General features: G+C 37.6%; 1 protein-coding gene across 1 annotated transcript in view; it reads left to right on the top strand.

Annotated features, from left to right (window-relative positions):
• Nucleotides 1-24,080, top strand: part of ZNF521 (zinc finger protein 521) — a 229,360-nt gene that overhangs the window by 109,085 nt on the left and 96,195 nt on the right. The window contains exon 7 of the mRNA XM_085049847.1: nt 2,297-2,381. Coding sequence (XP_084905973.1) covers nt 2,297-2,381 — 85 coding nt within the window. The remainder of the gene's footprint in view (nt 1-2,296; nt 2,382-24,080) is intronic.

Here is a 24,080-nt window from a genome sequence, read left to right as displayed (position 1 = left end):
ATCAGGAATAATGCTAGGGGTATGCTAATAAACAATACATAGTGCCAGTCATCAGGGAGTAAGAAATATTTTCTAACTAGTTCTAAAGGGAAACAATGTTTTAAAAAAAGGGAGAGTGATTGTTATTTATGGAATATTGTTGTTCTATATGTCAGCATCAAAAAGCATCTTGTAAAGAGCTTAGCATAATAAATCGTTGATTGTGACTGTCATTATTTAGAGGTCTTTGATAGATCTAGATGTAGTACAGTAAGGTTAAATTTACCAGCATATAATAGGAAATCCTAAGACTGAATCTGATTTTCTACCAATGTTACCAGTATTGTCACAAAACTGAAAAAAGAGAAAAAGTATTTTATCTTTTAAAACAGCTGGCTTTACAAATTGTAACAGAAACACTAAGTCAAAGAAGATTTGGTTTCTGGGTGCCCATTGATTTTTGCTTGTATGCATAACAATTTAACTTGGTTACATTTTGAAAAACTAAGGTTAATTTAAATGAAAAACAGCAAAAAAGGCTTATTATTTTTTCCACTGAGAAGAGATGCGGCACATTTTATTGTCATTGAGAAAATTAAAATAGCCTCTGTGTGTGCAAAGCAATGGGAGATTTGTAAAGAGGAGCCCACAGGAACACTTAATTTCAGAGTTGACTTTGATTAGTCACTATTTTTTTAGTTAACTTGGTAAGGCAAAATAATATATGTTTTAAAAGTCTTTATATTTGAAAAGTCTTTATATTCTTGCCTACAGGCTTGAAGTAGAAAGATACTTCATAGATGGGCACTTTATCTGTCTGGGACAGGGCTTTTAAATTTAGATGCTGACAAAAAATCCAGCATGTCTTTATTACTGTTCGGAGTCAGGTAAAAAAGGCCAACACCTTTATAAAAATATAATTGATAATACCTGCATAAAACTCTTCGCAAGTTAAATATATACAAGAGAGGCTGTATTTTTGATACACATTATCCAGTGAACCCTACTTCTTCCCTAACTAATATATGTGAAATCTGCAATTTAATACATCTGTGCCAGCTTCTTGTGACTTTACATTCTTTAAAAAATATGTGTTTTTCAGGTTTTTTTTTCTTCTTCTTTTTGCTGATGTAGGCAAGATGCCTGTGGCTGTGCAGAAAGATCTGTGTCTCTTGAGTTACTGCCTTGATGTGTCAGTTCAGGGCTTACCTTGACTTCATTGCATCTTCAAAACAACAATTGAGCTCTTCAGGACTGTTACCTTAGGACTTGAGTCCTTGATACTACAATTATGCAGTTGAATAATTTTATGAATCTGACTTGTGTCATTAGATGTCTGGATAACTGCAGATTTTAAGTCTTACGAAGGAAAAACAAAACCTTGCTTCGAATACCCTTTTGGTTTTCACTTTTAAAACAGTGCTTTCCAATATCAACTCTCTGGCCAATTCAGATCAAGAAAAATAATGAGAGAAAATGCAGTTACATTTTTAGGGTGTTGAAATGTCTTGGACAAGTTATATACTTTGTAGAAAAGTGAAAGAGCAGATCTTTTTTGGAAGACATCAAGACAAAAATGAAAAACTTGTTCTGTACACTGAATGGAGCAGACTAATGCATTTTGTGGTTTATAATGAAATTTGAGCTGTATACACCATGATTTTTAAGTAAGTCAAGCCCAATCTAATGTGGCCAGAAGGCATGCTCTCTGGCTAGTTTCCAGTTAGGCTTCCCAGTTTTAGTACAGGCTTGCCAATAGATATTATTGAAGCAACTGCCCCAATACAGCAACTGTTTGTCCAGACTAGCTGGGAGGTTTTTCTCCTTGAACAATGGCAGCCTGATGGACCATTTAAAATGTGTGGTGGAGAGGAGATTCTGAAGCCCCACTGAAAATGGGGGAAGCAGATTTCTCATTTCTGGTTCTTTTTCTGGCTTCTCCCTTGTTCTGTAGTGGATCTAATCCATTTGAATAGAATGAAGGATTCACATTGATTTCAGTGTTGTTTGGCTTACATTCCATGTATCCTCATTCCATTTGGCCTTCCATGAGTGTAGTTTTGGTGTTTTAGCAATACTGGTCTATCCATGGAGTTAGGAAGCTGACAAAAATATCTCTACCATTTTTCAGAAAAATCAGGTGAAAGGTACTACCAAGCTTGCAGGGTGGGTTTTTTTTAAATATTAATAATTAAGCCCTTAATGAAAACAGTGCTGGAGAGCTTTAAATGACCACTGTGAACTCAGTATTTTGAGTTATAATGAAATTATTACAATTGTATGTTTCAGTAAATTTTATCTACCCTTATTTCTTTAGAAGAAGACCTACCAGTGCATCAAATGTCAGATGGTTTTCTACAATGAGTGGGATATCCAAGTTCATGTTGCAAACCACATGATTGGTAAGTGAAGCGCTAAAACTTCTCAAAGACAGATAGCCATTTCTCTTACTCATTATCACCATTGTCTCTAAAATTAAACAGAGTGAAGGAAAAATTAATTGTGGATCCATCAATGATTAACCTAGGCATGATTGATATTTTTATTCATATTATTAGACTTGATAAAGCATTAGCATATTTTATTTTCTGCAAGGGCTAGTTTAGACTTCTGCAGAGAATTATATATCCACTGCCAGTCAAAACACAGGTGATTAGCAAATTAAACTTCTAATCATTTTTGCATTATTGAAAACAAACTAACAGGAATGGTTAATGAACTGGATGTTAGCTTTCCGTAGAGTTTTAGACAGGTTTTAATTTCAGAAGTTATTATGATAATGACACTACTGTGTACTTCTCAAGCACCTCAGTACCAAAATCAAAACTGGTGAGTTTTTGTCATTAGGAAACATAAATAATTCAAATGGCCATAAAATAGTATTGTTTGTTATGTTTGAGCAGTCTGGAAAAAAATCTTGAGTGTATCTGTATACAATTAAATACTATAAATTATTTGAAAAAGTAAGGAATTGTAGTATAGAGTAATGGAATCCACTCTTTAAGGTACAAGCATTTAAAAAAAGTCTTTTAGGTTTCCTGAATCCTGATGTTTACAAAGCTGTTACAGTTGTAAATTGGAATAAAACAAAAGCTGCTTTTTCTTTGATATTCATATTTTCCTATTATTTGCTGATTCCCCTAGGTTTACCCATAATGTTTTCAATTTGGTAACCACTCGGTAATAGCACTAAGAGTTCTATCAGCCAATTAAATTTATCAAGCACATCATTTGCTCACTAATAAGATAACATTGCCAGGAATGTCTCCTGGTTTTTTTTCAGTTTCTTTTCCAAATATTACTTTTATAAACAGAGATGGATACCACTGATTTTTTACTCCTGCTTCCCTTATGCTGGTTTTCTTGCTAAAATAGCAGAAAACCTTATAAAGCACAGACCAAATAATATGATATAGAAGCCAGTAATTACATATGCAACTGAAGAGAGTTTTTACATTTTCCTGTTTGGTGGTAATTTTTTTTTCTTTCAAGGTAACATGTAGATTTCTTCCGTGAACACTTTAAAATTTGGCTGCACTGTTACAGAAAGTTATCTGCCAAAACTTAATGGCCCATTTTTCTGGATACTTTATTTAAGTTGTTACACATTTAAAGCATAAAGATTTTATATATTCTTCATTAAAATGAATAAATGGAAATGACAAACTGGCTTTATGAAGGAGCTAAGCAATTTACCTGTTAGGTTAAGCCTTAGTTTAGGTATCTTGTGGTTTGGGGTAAAAGAGAATTTGAACTGCTTCAGAGTATTCAATCTGTGTCAGTAAAAGAATTTAAAAGTAGGCTGCTTCTAAAAACAGAACTCACCATTTCTGCTGTTTTATTTGAATCCAGTGTTTTAAATGTTTGTAATTGTAGCATACAGTGATGCTGAAACATGGCAGGGAATATGGACACTTTATAAGAGATGATGCTGGAATAGATGATGTGATTGCTTGCTACCCACTTCCTAGGTGCCTCACATTTTTGGAATAGGAGCTCACTTATTTCATTAAATACTCAGATTTATTTTTTATCCCTCTATTTTCTGGATGAGTTTTATTAAAGAGTCAGAATGGGAGGAGCAAAATGGGGAGACAGTCAGTAAAGCAGGATAAATGCATTTAGCTGGCTTCAGCCTGCAGATCTGAAAAGACACATTTTCTTAAACTGACCTATTAACTGCTTATGTTTAATTTCTGAAAGCTGGTTGAGGTTGAATGAGAAAGAGAATCTTTTAAAAAATATTTAATTGTTTCGTCTGTGTTCTATCTAATCATGCATGATATTACTTCATGACATAACCATAGTGACACAGATTTAAACGTGCTTAATATAAAATCTTCCCAGTGAAATAAAGGAGCTTGCAAAACATGCAGGGAGATTTGCCGGTCATGCGTGTGGTAATCTGTGTTCAGTGGAAGATTCTTATCTGCACTGCCAGACTTAACAGTGCAGCTCCTAATGATGTAGCCTCGATTAAGCAAATGCAAGGGGATTTTGTGTTGGGGTGGAGTGAAAGGAATTTCAGCATTCTGGAGAGTTTTGAATGTGACCTCGGAATCGAAGCACAGGGAAAAATAATTTCTGATCTCCAATTCTGTTAGTCTTCTCACCACTAATTGGATTTTTCCTTAGCTATCTTTCTAATTTCACTCTCCCCCCTTCCCTTTAATTTATATCATTGTTCACAGGACTTTTTCCAAGACCATGTTCTGTCTAGAGAGAAAGGTTCAAGGGTTCAAGCTATTTAAAACCAGGCTTAGTTTATGTACATCTGTAGGTAATCTTATACTGTTTATACATAATACAGAAAACAGGCACACAAACACATTTGTGGGAATATGTACAATATAAAACTGTACACTATACTTAATTCATGTATATCTGTAAGAAGATTGAGAAATATAATAGATGAAGCACTGGAGTGAATATTGACTTGCTGACACAGAACCAAAAAAAAAAAAAAAAAAAAAAAGGAGGTTTCCTAAAGACATGGGTCCCTCCCTTTTTTGCATGTATGTGATAAAATGTGTCTAAGTAAGAAGGCTTCAGGAAGACAGAAAGAAAGGAATTTACATCCAAGGGAGGGGGAAGGTAATCTGGCAAGGCAGGAGTTAAAAGTCAAACAGTGTGAAAATCCCTAGATCAGATGTAGGGGCAATAAATGCCTTTACAGACATCATTGCACAGTATCAGGAACTGTTATTTCCTCTCATAGTAAAATGTTCCCATTAACTGTGTTGTGGTTATTGATGGATGTAGTGTCTTCTTACCTGAAGGACTCCATAGTCATAATTCAGGGAAAAGAGAAAAGGGGAGGCAGCTGGGACATGGGACAAATGTGGAGGTGGAAAGTCATCTGCCAAAATCCACTCAGAAACGAGTCGGAACCGCTGATGGACATTATGCTCAGCCAGCTGAGGGAAATGGTTGCTGCTCACCACCATGATACAGTTTGAAAGCCTAGAAAAGTTGATAGTGTCCCATCTAATCTCTGTGCCCCTTGAACGTGATCCTGGGATGTAAACTGAGTTCATGTTGCTAACATCCACAGAGAGAAGTTGCATTGTAGAAGGTCACTGAGGCAAAGCTATACTTATAAAACCCCAGTGTGAAACTTAGACTTTTAAATAAGGCAACTGGAATTACTTTGTTGGCTAAAATAGCTCCACTGAGGGTAGGTATTTTTAGGTTGTGTATATGTGTATGTTTTTGTCTAATCAAATATAATCTCAACTAGACATTTAGCAGGGGAAGAGGGATTAGAGGCTATTTGAAAAGCCTCTTACTCTTCTTTGTTAGGAGGGTATATAGCATTTTTCCAGATTTTATTATACATTTCAATCAATTCAACAAGAGGGATTATGCCACCTAATGAAAAATAAAATCTGCCGATGACCCAGTGAATTGTAACCTTAGGTATCTTTGACAACAATGCAATTTACATTATACAAGTTATGTAATAAAAAGATGTCATAGGGGCAGCTTTTCTTTAGTAACTACCCGTTCATTACTTCTAGAACTTTCCATTTTAGAACTGTTCTGCAGCCTTTACTCGAGTCTTCCCAACATCTTTGTGATGGGATGGGGCAGTAAGCCTTTTCCATTGAATGGATGAGGACAAAGAGGCATAGAAATGGAACCCCTTGCTTGCGTTAAGTGAGCTAAAGTTCCAGAGCTCTGACTGCCAGATCTGTCCACCCATTTCCAGACACTGTGCTTCATAAAGCAGTGCCGATATTTGCTTAAACTATGCACTGAGTCAGGGTAGGATAGGAGATGCTAGCAGACAGAAAGCAAGGCAAAGTGTAGGGCTTTTAAAATAGGCATTTTTAAATCTGGCATTATTTTGGACCTGGATGTAGGCATATACTTTTGTTTCGATAACTGTAAGGGTGTTTGCCAAATGAAGACCTGTCTGTTGCTGTGTGTATTGAAATTTGTGGGTGAAACAATTTCCAGGTTTGGAGTGGGAAAGGAGGAAACATAAATCCAGGTTTCATATGGGCTTAGAAAGTGTTGGTATGAATAGTATTTCTTCAGTCATCTTTCTTATACTGTTTTATCTTGGTGAAATACATAGCACTTTTAGCAGCTTTCTTTGAGAAAATTCTATTTCTGGGTACATGGTGTCTGTGGAAAAGAGGCTTTGTGGCATTCCTTTGTTTTCATCACATAGTTTACAGTTGGCATTTGACCTGAGAAAGTAGGAAAAGAGTCTGCCATTGTTTGTGTTCTGTTTGATGCACTCCGCTGCTCCTCGTATTATTTTCGCTGTTATTTTAAGCAGACATGCTAAACAGTGTTTCATCTTCAACTGATTCCTTTACATCTGTAGTATCTGATGCAGTTCAGTGTAAATAGACTAAACAGTTGCTGTAGCAGTTGCCTAGGATTTTGCACACATGCACATACAGTGTGGCTCAGAACTGGGGGAGTTCAGGAAAGGAATTACTCCATATAAAATTATGGGGCTCAACAGCAGTAGTGTAAATTTGTAAGTGCTCTGAGTAAAGTGCTGTTAGGCATGAGATAATGTAAAGAGATGACATTGCCAAGAACTATTTATGAAGAGCTTAATTTTTTTCACTCTGATAATTCTTGACCAATAATTACCAGCTTCTAATTATCTATTTTAGTTAGAAAGAAATTTCTATCACTATGGAGGTTGGCATTGCAACTAGCGCATAAATCCCCAAAGAGGTAAATGTGTTCCAAACAGCCACAAACAACTGTCTCATGAAACATAGTGAGCAAATTGCGAGCCGCTGGCTGTGCACAACAGAGCAGCACATTTACCATTGAGGACTGATCAGGCTGACAAAGAGAATGATAAAAGGGGGAAACAGCCACAATCTTTGTAGTTTGCAGCTACTTTTGTCGATGAAGAAAGCAAGCCCCAGTGTCATAGAAAGAACCACTACCCCTCTGAGTAGCTGGGGAGCAAAGGGGAAGGATTCAGTACCTTCTCAAAACCCTACTTTTGACAGTTTCTAAATATGTAATTTCTGATAAGTAAACAGACTTTTCTGTCTTTAACCTTTTCAATATCATGTATAAAACGTGTTTTGTGAAGTCTGTTGTGGTGGTGGGAGAGCTTGCCTTTGAGTGAAGGATGTTATGTTGCATTGAGCGGGGTAGCAGGTGTAAGCAGGAGGAGGAAGTGAAGGGAATGGAAAAAAAGGTGCCGAGCACTAAAGTTAGAAAGCACATGGGAAAACAGGATGAAGCAATCCTGCAGTAGACAAGAAGAATTCTAGTTTACACCAGTAAATAAATACTTCATCAAATCCCAAGTAAGCAAATCTATGCTGAAACAATTGGAGTTTAAAAAGAAGAGTATATAGAAAATGAGATCTAACGTTTTAATTTTTCTGCAAAGGAATTTTACAGCTGTGTTTTAAAATAACAGCAACTAATCATTAGAAGATGTAAAGACACATTTTAGTGCAACTCATGATTTTTGATTTTTTCAGCGACAGTAATATAATATGTATATATGCTTGTGTGTTGTGTGGATGTGCATGTTTGCATTATGCATGTATTAACTGCATGCATAATAAACCTATAAAAATAAATCATCTTATTTGCCTCACATTTGTGCAGTGTACATTACCGTACGTGTGGACAACATCACTGATGTCAAGACAAAGGAAATACCTCAATCGGCTTTCTGGAAATCAGCCCAAGAAAATTCTTGTCTGGTTGTAATAGCATGTGGCATTCACACATTCTGTTATTTGTCTAATGCCTAAGGTCATTAAAACCCCATGATTTTCCTTTCACTTATGCAGAAAGCTGTGCTGAGCAACTAATACTTGTTGCACCATGTTGACCTCTAGTAATACATCTTCAGAATGTCTGTTTAATCACTATACAGTAAATCTGATATTGTAAAGTCCCTCTTAGCTGAGAAAAAAAATCCAAAGGCATGGATCTATATGCTAGTGGAGGAAGGAGGTGAAGACTTCCTTTTGTTGATCTTTTTTCACTGGTCTTTGAGTAGCAAAAAATGGAAATTGTCAATTTATAGTGAAGAGAGTGATCATACCCTCTTAGCATCAGGAAATCGTTTGAATGCCTGGGAATCTTTTTTAAAGGCAGAGCTGACAAAAAGTTGCATAAAAGTTAGAGGAAACTTGGTCACCTTGTCTGCAAAATGAGGAGGTGTAATTGAAATACCCAGGAAAATCAGCATTTGCAGTTAAACCTGAGAAAACGTAGGTTTATTTCATGAGGAGCTGGGTTACAAAATAGGCAAAATCTGGGCTGTTTAACACTAACAGGAAGCTACTCTCCTGTGGACAATGCTGGCTTATTTGAAAAGCCCATAAAGGGTTTCTGCATGGACCATACAAAAGGGATACTTTCTCTTTAATAGCCATCTGTACAGGAGAGATGAGAAGTGGGCCAGGTCATCTCTCCTCAGCTGTCATGATATTAACGTAGGTAATGGAGCAAGCTCTGCGTTCTGCTGGGTGTTGTTTTTCATAGATGTTCATCGATTTACACAGATAATTCTATTTATTTCTTAGAGTTGGTCCAAGCAAAGCAGGCAGAATAACAAACACCAAAGCATTTCAAATGACTTTATCTTTGTTGTTTTGTAATGTAACTTTTGTCTAAAAAATGGTGTCACACCTACTGTGCAGATGGCTGCATGATTTGTAAACCAGCCAAAACATTTAAACAAATGTGTGATCTGGGGATAGATTAAATAAAGGATAAAATGGAGTGTGGACCACAAATTCTAATAATCAGATGATTTTAAGTTGTGTGTGGTGTGGAGCGATGGTAGCAGCGATAGCAGGGAATGCTTGCCAATGACAGCAAGGTGCCTTACAGATCTCAGGATGGAGCCTGTGGCCTAGTAGGCCTCAGTTTGAGAGCTGCACATTTGCTGTACAGCTGGCAGCTCTGTATGGGGACATCAGATAAAACTTATGTAAAATGAAGTGTTATTGCTTAGTATGAAATTGCACGGGGAGGGAATTTGCAGACAGTAACTGAAAACAGAATTCATGGTACCAATGAAGCAGACTGTAAATATGAAGAGGCTTTAATTATCTGCGCAATTTAACAAAAAATTCAGGATGTATTCGGAAATGGCAAAGGCAGCTGAACACACGCTCGAGCAGCACCATTCACTGGACTGCAGGTTCTGTGTGTCACCTATTTGGGCTATGGGTGTCCCATCCCTGCCATCGCCTGTCCCCAGGTGCTGGCTTTCCCCACTGAGCTGCTCTGCTTGGAGCTGGCGCTTCTTTTCAGGGCTTTGAAGCAGAAACCGCTCCTTGCTTTTTGAGACAGCTTTCAGGAAAGGCTCTCCAGACTTTTAAAATCACAAATAGTTCAGCCTGGATACAGTGTGTAAACATCCATGAATCTTTTTTTTTCAAGGGGCAACAAGGGAGGGACAGGAGGGTTTGAACCTTGGACTCAAAAAATTTTAAGAAAATAGAATGCGATTGTCTTATTATTAAATAATATTAGCAGTAATACTACTAATAATAACAATAATAATACTAAAAGGAGCATCTGAAAAATGTCTGCAAGTCAGGCTGGAGTTCATCCTGTAAGGAAATGAAGCAAAATGCACGGGAGCTTTAGACTTAGCCTGCAAAAACGCCTATGGTGTGAATAGCATTCAGTGAAGGGGCTGCTATGGAAAGGCAGTACCAGGCATTATGAAAGTTGCTCCCTACCTTCTACCCGCTGTAAGATTCTCCGCCGAACCATGGCAGTGATACACTGTGTATGTTAATACTTAGGCACCACAGGCTGAATTAATGGCAGGGTGTCAGCCTTCCTTTTGTTCTTTGCTGACCTTTGCATTGCGGGCTTTCTCTGGAGCCACAGCACATTCCTTCAGCCGCGTTTAGCTGTCAGCACCGAGGGCAGCCTCACCATTGCCTTTCCAAATCCCCCTGTTCCGAGCAGGGCAGCCTCCGATTCTTTAGGGGAGCTCATCCTGAGACCTCTCCCCACGATGTAAACGCAGGAAGCGCAACAAAAGAAGCCAATATGGAGAGTGGGTGTCGAACTCGAGCTGCTCATATTGTTGCATTTGGTGAGCTGCCGGGGTTTCGTAGGTCACCTTTAGAATTATGCCTATGACAGCAGTAGCTACCTGCCAAGATTGCAAGGTATCTCACAGCTCTCAGGATGGAGCCTGTGGCCTGGTAGGCCGCCGTTGGAGGGGCACACATTTGCTGTACAGCTGGCAGCACTGTATGGGGCAGCAGTGTGGGCTGTTAGGGAGCTGGAAAGGAGACAAGCATGAAATTTCCTCTAACCCCAACTCTGTTTTTCTGTACTGTTGGCTGCTTCTCAGTTCCTTGACAAAAAAACCAATCAGGCACCCTTTAATCCGCCTGTGATTACCAGTGGTATAAAAAGAGAAGCATAATGAGGAAAAATGCCTCGTTTTGTTGCCTTCAAAAGCCAACAAATTGGAGTTAACTTGACAGGAAGTGGCTTAATAATTAGATTATTTATTTATTCCTGACACATATCCCCCTGTTACTAGTCTCAGGAGATCCTGTAGATGGTACGATTTTCAAGCTGCCATTACTTCGCTGTCTTCTGTGAACAAAGAAGCTACTGTCTATCAGTCAATTAAATGCACTCTTTAAGCAGAGGCTGAGAAGTCCTCAATGGATAGAGCCCTGGGACATTGTGGCTGATGATTCCTTTCTCTGTACTGTACATCACACTCTCAACTACGGTCCCCACAGAGATGGAATAAAGTCATGCATTAAAATATCACTTGTTGATTTGTTTGCTAATGAAGAGCCATTGAAATGTTTGTGTGTTTCTGTGGCAAAATTGTTGATAAAAGGACTACTTGCTTGCATATCTTACTTCATCTTCAGTAAGCGCTTATTTAAGACTTACTAAAATTAAAGTCAACAAATTAAGGAAAAAACAGAGAGATGGATAATATTGGTTTACTTGCAATTCACATCAATGTAAATAACACTGAGGATAGCAAGAAGAGAGAAAGGGGAATAATAGTACTTCAGCCATGTCTGTTACAATTTTCTTCATTAGTAACAATAAGGATCCCTGATTTTTTTTGCTAGAGCAGTACTGAGCACCCATTAAAAATACTAAAAATGCTAAAGTATCCATTTAAAAATTATCCTGGATATGCAAGAATGGAGGGGGTTTTTGGGGCAGGGGAGGGTTGGAGGGTTTTTTTTAGTAAAAAATATGAGGGTTTTTTTCTGTTATTTTCATTTCTTTCTGGATTTTAAATATGCCAAGTTAGCAAAAGCTTCCATTACTTAGAGATTAGCTGTGTGCAGCAGGTTAGCCTCTTAGCTGAGAAAAGTACAACCATGCCAAGGTAGTTAGTAATGCTGGTTAAGGGCACATACTTAATGCAAAATCATCAAAGTTGTTTGAAGCTGGGGCTTAATAATACTCTCTCACACCCTCCCCATCCACCCTCCTCTACCCATCAGGCTTCTTACTGGGATTTCATAATCTCTGCCTTTCTACCACTCTTCTTCCACCATCCAAGAGCCCAGGTCACCAAAGTGGACTGGTGTGGACCACATTTTGTGCTGGACTGGAGAGAGGGAATATTTTTCAGTTTTTTTTCTTTTTTACAGAAGTTGATATATATATATGTATATCTGTCTTCACACTGAAAATCATTAATTGGCAACATCAATCTAAAGTTGATACAGGTCTTATGCTGCTCATCTTAAAAAGTTATATTTGCTCTGAAGAAGTACGGATAGTGCTGTAGCAGTTCTCCAGTGGACCAGCTCTGTTCTGAATTTAGCATCTGTGTGACCATTTGCACCTACAAATAGAGCCTATAAGTGCTATTACACACACATGTGCGCGTGTAAATGTATATGTATATGTATACGTATATGTATATATTTTGTATATATAGAGTCATTCCTAAGATTGTTGTTTTCAATGAACTTAACAACAAGCTGTAGGGAATTAATTCAAGCCAGCCTCAAATTGGAGTGTTTCTTATTCCTATCCTGTTATTCCAACTCATTTTATTAGAAAAAGCTTAGATACTCAGAGGTGTTCTATAATAGAAAATGAATTTGAAACCCATTCATTAATTGGTGATTAATACATTTCAGGATTAGTTTAAGCAAGGCCCTACCTCCTGCCCAGTCAAGTATGTTCTGGTTAATATCCAATTATCTGCACCTTCGTACTTATTATGTCTTAATGTTTCGGATATGATAACCAGAAACTTGAGAGTAATGCTAATGAGGAGCATAGAACAGGAATTAACCGGTGACACTCTCAATGATCCTTACTGAGGAGCGTAACTCCTTCAATCTCCTCAGCACAGTGGCCAAGCTGCCACCTCACTTTCCGTAAGCACTGCTTTCAATTCAGCTGTAATGGGAGCTTAGAATTATATTTGTGTTAAAATCCTTCTTTTTGCATGCCTCATAGACCATCTACAGTCAAAAGATACTCCTGCACATCCTTTTTCACGTGTAGAATTACTTTCTTTAAGTGAGGCCAGTAGAAAATCAACAGTAAAGTAAAATGGTGATACCTACTTAAAAAAAAGCTGGTTAGCAGTTGAATTCACCCTCTTGTATACACGGGTGTATGCATGTGTATATGTAAGGTGAGCTAGCTGTCATGTCCTTCAGCTTGCAAGACGGGTGCTTCAGCAACCAGCAAACCAGATATACATGTCTGTGAAATATAAAAATTAAAACCCACTAATTTAAAAATGTGAAATGTAAATATTGCCAAATTAAAATTTTCCATGCACAGAATTCTCAAGCCCTTAGCATTCAATCTCAGGATTCTAGACTGTGAAGAAATTATTATACTCTCCTAGTGAAACATATAAATAAAACCATTGCACTAACGTATCAGTGGGGCAGAAATGAGTAATTCTGTCATGTGGCTTTGAACTAACATAGCTATAGAGGTGTTTTCAGTGTCTAGAAAGAAAGGAAGAAGAAACATTCCTTTTTGTAGATTTCTTTTCCTTAACTAAGCTGCTGTCTGTACATGTTGTGCAACTCGGGGCATTAGGAGAAGCCCCAGAGGAAATGAAGCAATGGGCAGAGTGAAGGAGACCTGCTCAAAGGTGCAAAGCTACGTAACACATTATTTTCATTACATGAACATAATCTGATATATATGGCACCTATCTAAGAGACTTCATAGAATATGCTATTAATGGTGTGTTGGACAAAGCTTAGTTTGAAACACTGCCTCATTCACTGTGTTTAAGATGAAAGGTACCAGTCTCATGTTTGGATTAGACTGAATGATAAAAGGAATAGTATATTCCAGTGCCTAGCCACACAATTCGAATTTTCTCTCACACAGCACTTTATTAGAGTGGAAGTTCAGGACCTCAGCAGTATATTCTTAATATCTAGCAGTTTGGCTAGGCACCCTTTTTCCCAACCCTCTCACAGGCAACCTTCACAATGAACCCACTGTGCTTCTGGCTTCATTGCTTTTCATTGCACACCTATGCGAGTGCCAAGACATTAGATAACTGTGCAAAAAAATCCTCTACCCCTCAAGTCCCCCAGATGAGATTCCTGCAGAGCACTGTGTAATTTATTGAACAGCTTGGGAGATGTTGGTGTTTACTGCCTCATTCAGCTAGATATTCAGAGCCAATGCAGCCTTCCGTTTCCTTCGAAGTTTGGTTAAAAAGCCTAACCCAAATACCACTTAGTGCAAAGTATGATTTGCAAACTGTCATAACATGATCAAATCAAAACCAATTTTCACCAGAGCAGTTAAATACTCATCTCTTCAGATGAGTGACATTTCCCTGCCAAATTTGAACTTTTAACCCACACTGCTCCTTGTGTGCTATTACTCTTCAAGTCAGACTTAACAGGGATGGTATTCTTAAAATCTTTTGATAAAACTATAGCTGAGCTTAAAAAAGGAAGACTAAAATGAAAACAATAGGAAAATAAAAAGAAATAAAAGAAAAATGAAAAAAATAGGCTTGGGCAGCGAGCTAGTCTAGAAAACTTAATCTTAAGTATACTTCTTAATAATGGGAAAATTCTCTACTTTTACCTGCTGCTGCATTTGCACTAGTGATGGAGTATGCCTAGCAGGACAGACCAGAATTATACCGCCAGGAAAAATCCTTCATGGTGGTGCATGGGAATAAATTAGGTGACAGAAAATAGGACTCTAATTTCTATGATATGTCACCTAAGTTATCGTATTTTACATCAACTGCCGCTTTTGTGCTGCATGTGCATCTCTTTCAACCCTTGTGATGGGTCCTCCAGGCCAGTCTTTTTGTGGGCTGGTAATTTTCTTTGTCTCCTTCAAGTTAAAGCTTCAGTAGGAGAAGTTTTCTTCTCTGACAAGAGAAACATTCTGAACACAGTTCAGCTGCCCTTTTTTTCTTAAATGGATCCTCCCCATTCATCTCCTTAAAAAGCAGATTTGGAAGGCTCTTTGACTCTAAAGTCTCCTATGCCATTATGTCCCACAAATGCAGTTAACTTTTTATACCATTACATGGTCTCTCTGGTTTTGCTTCATGGCATTCTCCTTTCTTGTTTGGAGGGGAATTCCTTTTCTTCCAAGTCATGTTTTCACATCTTTGCTTGACAAGCTACAGACACTTTTTATTTCAGAATGTTGAAACAGGAGTCAGAATGGGTGCAAGTTGGTGGTGGTTCCAGGATTCCCAGCGACTTCTTTGCTAACCTAGAAGAAGTCATTGAAATGTGAAATGGAGACAGTACTTAGCCACAGAGATTTTTTTCCAAGACAAATTAGTTAATGTACATTCAGAAGGAAAAGTACTGTAATGCTGTAAATAGCAAGCTATTAAATCATTTGTATTTTTCATTATCTCTTGGCTAATGGGGAATTCTGCTGCTTGCCTTAGAGCTCCCAAATTTGGTTCATGTTTCCTATCAATTTCAGAGTGCAATTTAAAGAAAAATTGTTCTTCCTCTTTCACTGTTATCATCACTCCTCACAGATGCTGTCCAGCTGATTTCTATTCTTGACATCACCTGCTCCACACAACAGAAATTGTCCTTTATTTCTTCCCCACTCAGAACCAGTTAACAGGAAGAGCATTAACAGAAATTGTGATGGCTTCCATGAGTCAGTAACATTGTCTTATTCCTCTTCAGAATTTTTCCTTTGTCACTGCAATTCTGAAAGTTGCTTCAAAGTCTATCTACTCTGCAGGTCCTTTATCCTGAACAAATCTCTTTCTCAATTCCTATAAATTCTTCCATAATGAAAATATTTCTTTTCTCTCTTACCTAAACCAGTTGAATTTCTTTGTCTTTCTTGGCTGCTGTTAATTTGCAACCAGTTATAGCTGTGCTTTTGTAACGAGTTTGAGGGTTCATACTATAAAATGTATTGTCAGTCTTTAGCGTCAATCGCTTATTGTGGCATTCAGCTCAGTCTTGTAAAAATGACACACTTGTGCACCTTCAGGAGAGTTAATTTTTCAGTATTCTCTGCTGAAATTGCTTTTTTTTTAATCTATAGTTGTGATTCAATACCAGCTATGGCTGGCACCACAGATCTTGTAGCTTTAAATAGTGTGCCTTAATATTGCCCCCTTTGTATGCTGTATTATAATGAAGCAACATCACTAAATTGCAGTGAAGGGTGATTGTTGCACGGGGATGACTACTACACCTTGGGGTCTATTTGCACCAGATTATTTCTTTATTGTTGTTATTACAACCCATCTTCTTTACTCTCTTGATACCAAACTTGCTGTTGGACATCCATGTAGCACAGGGGATCTTTAAAAACATTTTGGACATCAATTTGTCTCTTAGGTGCACACCAATGACTATTCAATTCCAGGCTCTGGTATCCTGGCTGGCTTTACAATACTTTAGTGATGCCAGCTTGGTCTGTTCACGTGACTTGCAGTGTTCTTCATGACTTGCTCTTAAAAAAAAAATTAGTTTGTTGCTGATAGAAGTGACAGACATTTCTTGCTAACCATTTTCAGTACAGGAGCAATACTAGATTTATAACAAGTGGAACATGCTTTTTACCTTCCTCTTATTCCCCATACGTTTTACAATACAGGAGAGTGTAAGAATGATTTTGCTTGGGCTGTTTCCTTTCCTTTTGGCACTGTGTTCACATTAAAAAAAAAAAAAAAGAAATATAGCAGTGGTGTCAGTTTATCATCCAGGGCCATGATCGTGAGGAACCTTCTGCAAGATTCAGTGTCACCCAAATAAGAAAAATTATTATTATTGTTTAGAAGATACAAGTATTTTCATAAAGACACTTTCTTTCCAAAATTTTTTCCAACCTCCAGTGACATTATCTTAACAGTGGTTTCATCAAGGTAAGAGTGCAGATTTCCACCCTAGTTGTACAAAAAGGAGTATTCATCCATGCAGACAAGTTTTAACTGATTTGTCAGATGATAAAGTGTAGGATAATCATTTATTCGGTATGTGTGGAGGTGAAGAAATTGTCCTGTGTTCTACAGCAGCAGGGCAGCTCAGGACACACTTACTGGAGGTACAGAGAGCCATTGTCCACTCCCACCTGGCCTCACTGCTGTAGCCTGATGCCTGATCACATTTGATACATTGGATAGCAACATTCCTGTCACCCCTCCCTCTGCAATTTGGGGATTCAGCATCCCCCCTGGTGCTCTGCTAAGGGGTGGACATAGAATCTACAGCTCTTTGCGTGGATTGCACACTATCAGGACTCCAAGGTGTGTTGGCCTGTGGCTCCACTGTCTGCATTCTTTGGTGCTGTCCTTGCCGCGACTGTTTGACCAAAGAAAAGTGTCCCAAAGCATGAGTTTCACAAGAGCCACAAGCTCCCTTCTGTACCTGTATCTGTGCCTGTCACACCCAGGAAAAGTTTTAAATGGGCTTGTGTGGCACCATGGTACATCTGGAATTGTAGTGAGAAGTTCTGGTCCTGAAAACATGAAACTATGCATGAAACTTTATTCAGATGAATAAGTATCACAGGCTCCCTTTTATACAGGAGTAAGGCTGTATACGTTCTCAAATGTTTGTAAGACTGGAGCCTAAATTGCCATTCCTGGTGGTATTTTAACAACATGTTCTAAATCTGGAAAAAAATATGTGTCTCCTGTAATGAAGTCATCATCCCATTAAAAGATCTTTTTTCCCTCAGTGATACCAAACATGAATTTTGAGCTGTAATTTGGATTTTTTCCATCCTTACAAAGATAGCCCATTGTTTTTCATTGCAAGGCAGCTTTTTGGTTTTTTTGGTTTCTTCTCTAGCTTAACACTGTGGCTATGTAGCATTCCCATTTAAATCAGGAATTAGAGCTGACACACCTTGAATTGAACCATCAATTCTTTTAAAACTGATGCCAGTTCCACACTATTTGGTTGTACAAACTTCCGATTATGGGCCAGAGAGCATTGATTTTTAGCTGTCATTTCTAGCACACACACTGTAGAATTGAAATTTAAACCTTAATCCACTCTATAATACAATTAATTTTTAATGTGCAGTAATACTAATTGAAATAGCCTGAATTTAGTAAGTCACCACAAGACATTTTCAAAAGCAGGAGTCTCCACTGAGAGCTGGAAGGACAGATAATCATTGTTACAGTGTTTACGGAATAAATGCACACTCTGTAGGCAATTCCATGCCAAGAGATTTTTTCCTTGTTAGTTTATATTAATATATTTCATTGTGGATTTAAATCTTTTTTCAGTGATTCCTACTGAAATACATCCGTTGTTGTGAAGCAAGTTATTTTTGATTCTGTTTTAATGGAAGTGTTTATTTTTATAGAATATTTTCAATCTTACATCTCTTTTTTAACATGACTGTTACTGTATTATGTAATGATCAAATGCATTGTGATGTTCAGAGAAACTAATTCAATTTTCTACCTATAAAATGGTCAGCTATGTAGTTTCTATGTATGATAAACCAAAGCTGCATGTTCTCTACCAGTCTCTTTTTTCCTCTAGGTTTGCCTTTCATATAAGCAATATATCTTGTGCCATCCTGATTTTGCTACATCACTTAATTTTCAGATGTGATCTTTTTAGATCACAGTGGGGAGGATGAAGAGGGGATTTAACTGCAGTGGAACAGATTCTTATACAATTAACCAAGGAAGAATTTAATCATTTGTATAATAGCAAGATGCCATTGCTACATTTATCTAATAAGAAGGAGTACTTCTTGGAATGCTTCAGTTCTTCTGATGAATGGGCTTATACAGTGTTCAAAGTGAGCACCAATGTTAAGTGAAAAAAAATGTCATGTACTTTATATCATCCTTTTATGGCTTTCACATTACAGTATTTAATAAGCCAATAGTGCTGTTAAATATTTAGCAAAGGTTCCCTCAAAACCTCGCCATATATTCAGATGGGATTTTGAGACATTTTACAGCACATAAGTAAAAATTATGCTTTAGTTCTTGGAATGGTTGTAACATGGCATATTTCCTAAAGAAAGTGCAGGACAACATGGCATAAATACATTCACCAGATTTCATAGCAACAGAACATCAGAACTGATTCCCATTTTTTGGATTAAGAGTTCAAACTGACTCCCATTTTGTCAGAAGAAAGCTGCACTAAGTTTATTTGCATGGCACTAAAACAGCATTATAACATTTAGTAAAAACCGTGTGATTCACAGTGTGGTGTTTTAAAGGATCCTTACCAGTACATCACTTTTAACAATTAATATTTTCTGAGTTGGGGATGAGAGGAAAGCAAAGATCAAGTTGTTGCCCTCTTTTGAGAGTAGCAGTGCATCACTAGGTAGCACTTTTAGGTTCTGTAATATGCAAAATAGAGATTTAATAACATAGCTGCTGCATGATGTTATTAATCAAACAATAATAAATCATTAGAAACCCTGTCTTCTCTGACAAACGTCTGCATGTTTCAGATCCTTGTTGTATGCTAATTAATCCTCAGTAAGTACTTGTATAATAATTAAATGTGTTGCACTTAAAGTACAGCCAAGCCTATTTATACTGTTTAAGGTAGCGTATCTCTTGCTGTCATTAGAAGGTATGTGAGTTCCACATGTTTTGCAACGGGTATTTATCTGTTTCTTGGGATACCTCCCTGATATTTTCCCCTGTCCATGTGTAAGGGTAAGCTACAAAGGTTGGGCAAGCCTGCTTGGCTGTTAAATCAGTATGTTTGCTGCTGCTGCTGCTGCCTGGTTGCACATATTCCTGCCCCATGCAGAGGCAGCACAGCACTCTGCTGCTTGCAGTGACAGGTAAGGGACGGCTTTGCAGGTGCTCAGCTGTCTGGATTGAGGCTGCCCCTCCTCTGTTTCCTTGGGATGTCTCCAGTCCTGCTGTTCATTACTTAGTCTGTGAGCTTTGTGCAAGTATTTGGGCCCACTGAAGAACTATATTTTCCCACGTTCCTATAAAAAATAAAGGCTAGCAGTGGTGGGTATGAGACATATTTCATGTGGCACATAGTTTAACTCATGAAGGTGAAAAGCAGTGTTCTTCTGCAAATGTTATTTTCTGTTTGGGTGAATATATATATATTTTTTTTAATTTTCAATTTGTATCAGTGCTTTTTTCTTTCTTTTTAATATTGTAAAAAAAAAAAAATCACCCACTTTGGAAGAAATACCAGTGTATGCTGTTTGAAAATCATGTGGGTCTGCTTTAAAATGTTGGATTTATTTTTCTTGGGAAATCATGTTCATATGCATTGCATATTTGTTTAAGTATTCAAAAAATTAGGGTGTTAATTGCAGGCATGTGTGTGAATATATGGAAAGGCCTATATAGTTGTATAGGGTAGACATACTTTATATGCATAGCTTGATGTATCTTGACCTCAGGTTACAAGAGTAGAAAATCCCATTTTCCAGCTTGTTTCAAATGTAGTAAAAATGCTGCTTCAGTTGCTTTATGCTACTCACATTGGGAAAGGTGCTTATACTGTGATAATTATCATCAAGGAATATTAATGCGTTCAGCATTTGTAACCCAAAAACTCATTATAGCTTAAGCTGTGCATCATCTGTGAAGAGAGAACTTTGCCAGAATTCGCTCTTCACAGGGGTTGCCTCCTGCTTGTGATGGAGTGGTCAGAGTATTGTAAGAGGTCACTCAGGCTATTTTTGAAAGCTCAAGTTTTGCAATTTTTGATTCACTACCTTCTGTCTAAGTAGCTTAGCATTCTTCCCCCCACCAAAAAAAATTTGCTATTTCTAATTGAATGCCTGGTGAAGTGCATAAAGCTAAAAGATTGCATCTCATTATGCACAAGAGGCTAAAGGTGTAGACATAAATATTGCACATCAAGGTCACAGAGATTTCAGAGTCTATATTCCATCACCATACATGGGATTTGCACAAGCACTACTGTCACTCATGCTAATGAGAACTAGTTGATCTAATTCTGTGGTCTTTGATAAGAATCTGGTTTCTTACTTGTGTAAAACTCTTGATGCTTTTGGTAGCAACTTCCACTTCAATATTTATGCATTCTGGGACCATGTTTTGATTCCTTAATGTTATTTCACCATGAGAATAGGGTTTATAATTTTTACACCTCTCTTGTCTTCCAAGCTCCTAAACCCACAGTTTAACAGCCTTCACATTTCTAAAATATACTAGAGCAGTCTGTTCCAAGCAACAGAGCCCAATTCTTTCCTCACTCAATTTTCACACCAATGTCCTCCAGTTGACTGAGCTGATTTAAATTGAAGTTGTTAAGAGGAGATTCAGTCCTTAGGATTATTTCGTATTTTCATTAGTATCTCTTGTTGTGAGAGTCTATATGTGCCTGTACATTACACTACCCAAATGGTAGTAGAATGGTTACAGAATAAGATGGCTGAAGTATCGAAAAATAAATAATCCACTGCAATAAAGAATTTATTTTTGTTGACTTCCAACTAAGCACTCTGCAGATGAGTATCATACTTCCACCCTTGGTAATGGAGGCGGTAGCAGTGCCAAAATTGTGTTGTTCAGTACTGTTGTTGCTGGAATTTTTAATATGGCTGGGTTTTATTATTTTTCCTTCCCAGTGCTGATACAATGCTTGTCATTTCTCACTCTTAATATTGCCTTATGTTGCATGTTGTAGTTTGCTTTATGTTAGACAGAGTAGACTGGCTTTTGTGGACTGCTTTGTTTCTGAGGTCAGGATGTGAACCTGGCCTTGCTCCTGGGAGGGCTAGAAAAATCTATTTCATAACTTTCTGCAGGCCTGAAAGAAGGCTAAGAAAATAAAATAAAAAGCCAAAAACCAAAAAAACAACCAAAAACCCCCAAAAAACCACCAACAACAAAAAAACCCCAAAAAACCAAAACCACAAAACCCACAGGCTTAGTTTAGACCTGGTGAAGAGTTAGATTCATCAAGAGGAAAGCTTGCAGCTGATCAGCTTTTCTTGTCATAAAGAGTCCCTGCTGTCAGTGCACACTCCACTGATGTAGCAAAGCTTTGGGGAGCCTTGTGAGTCTTTTCAACACCCACGTATTTGTCCAGAAATACCTGACTTGATAATATAGAAAGAATCTGCTGAAGTAAGAAATTGCTTGCCTGTTAAATCACCAAAATGAAGGGCTCAAAAAATAGGTAAACACAGTCCTCATGAGCTGAGCGTGCGTATTACAGGCTTGCCCGGTTCACTTATGGGACATAACTTTTGGTTTGTGCAGCAGAGTACTAATGCCTTGTAATGAATGGCTGTCTTAAACCAAGGAGAAATTCTCAGCAGGTGACAGCACAGTTGATGGGAAATAATATGGTACCATATCTGCTGTGTGAATGTAAACTTAATAATCGCTATGAATTTTGAGTAAACCTGCTTCCCTTCCGAAGAAACATTATGAAAAGATTGCTTCCAAATCCTTCTGATACTGTTCTTGAGATAGATGCCTTAGTCTTTACCTTGAGGCACTGGAAATGAATGTGTTCTCTTTGCAAGAGATAAGGATGTAAACTTTCAAAGGAGTAAATTGTATTTCCATGTTTAAGTTCACCATTTGCACTTCATGTGGTGAAAGCCAGATGTGAGGAATTACTTTTCAACATTATTTCTCCATCTTCTGCATCTCAGGTCTTCTGAGTTATTATGCTAAAATGTTCTATTACATGTAATAAAGAAATGTTGGAAAACTGGAAATAGAGCAAGATTGCCTCCATCGATTTGGCTGTACTTGGATTGCTCTAGCTACATCTTAAATCACAAAACAGGTCATCTTTGTGCAACATAATAATGTTACTGAAAAAACCAAACAATCTGCATTTGCTGATGGCATGAAAAATGAAACCATTTTCCTGTTTTAACAGTTACTCCTTTTAATCAAAAGGGAAAGTGCTAGGATTGTTCCTTATCCTGCTTACACCAACACAGTGAGCTACCAAGTAGGCGATTATGATGAAATGCGAGCAAATGCTTATGACAAAGCAACTGAAATCAGAATTAGGGCCAGCAATTTTTTGCAATGTTAACATTCACTCCATGCTTTTTTTTTTTCAATTTTTTATCTATTTGTCAAATTCATATTAAAGTACTGTGAAATACAGGGAATAAGAATGGAGGCAGCATCTGCTTTTCAGCCAGACCCTGAAAATACTTGCACAATTTTTAAATTCATCTGGATCCTATTTCATGCACAAGGCTTTTTTTTTTTTTTTGTAATATTAAAAATCTTAAAACTATCTCAATTTTTTTAAACAATAAGCTCTTTATATTAAAAAACCACACAACAACATGCTTTTCTATATGATTTATTTTATACAAATCCAAAAGCTCAGAGATTTATTGTATGTGTAAACTCAAAACTGAGAAGATTAGATATTGTAGCATGATGTTCAAAGGAGAGCTATTGGAATGGTAGAATTCTTGGCTTGGCTCCTTCTTCAGATGTAATTGCTGCTTCATTAGGTCTTGGAAGAGCTTCCCATGGTTAAATTTAATCAAATGGTTTAGAATGGCAAGCTCGTATGCTCAAAATTCCAATGCCATTCAGAATTTTTAACAAGATTTCCCTCAAACCTTTTTTAAACAAATGTTGCTTAACACTAACTGTAGATTCTGAAGTAATTCATAGTAGCTCATCATAATGAATAAAGTCTGATTTAGAATAGTCTGCATACGACTTGGATTCTAAAGGGGAGTCATCTGTTGTAGCTAAAACCTGCTTGCCAGTAGCCTCTGCAATTAAGTAGCAAGGCTCTGGTGCTCTTTTAGCTGTATTAGTGGGCAGCTCTGTGGGTTTTTTTCTGCATATCTTTTACTTGTGTAGCTATATTCTAATTCAGTGTGTTTTAATTAGCTTGGCTTGCCACGTTAGCTATTTCAGTTGATGTGGTTATCTTGAAGACTTCACGTACTTGAGCAGCAGTGAACTGCATCCTTCTAAAGCACATCCATGGGGTGGATGGGAGAAGCTGATATTAGAGATTAGACAGAAATGTGACAAAATGTTCAAAACATTCAAAATGACATGAAAGAGGAAGACAGTGTGAGGGAGTGGAAGGGATAAATGGAGCCAGCAAACAGTGTGAGTATGCAGGTCACCTTTTTTCCAAAGCCACTGGAAACACAGGAGGTGTGCAAAAGCCATACAGGTGCAGCAC

The sequence above is a fragment of the Lichenostomus cassidix genome, chromosome 2 (assembly GCF_008360975.1).
Source record: "Lichenostomus cassidix isolate B80296 chromosome 2, HeHo_3.0, whole genome shotgun sequence".
Taxonomy (NCBI): Eukaryota; Metazoa; Chordata; class Aves; order Passeriformes; family Meliphagidae; genus Lichenostomus; species Lichenostomus cassidix.
The sequence above is the reverse complement of the archived record's forward strand: the minus strand, read 5'-3'. Positions and strand labels throughout refer to the sequence as shown.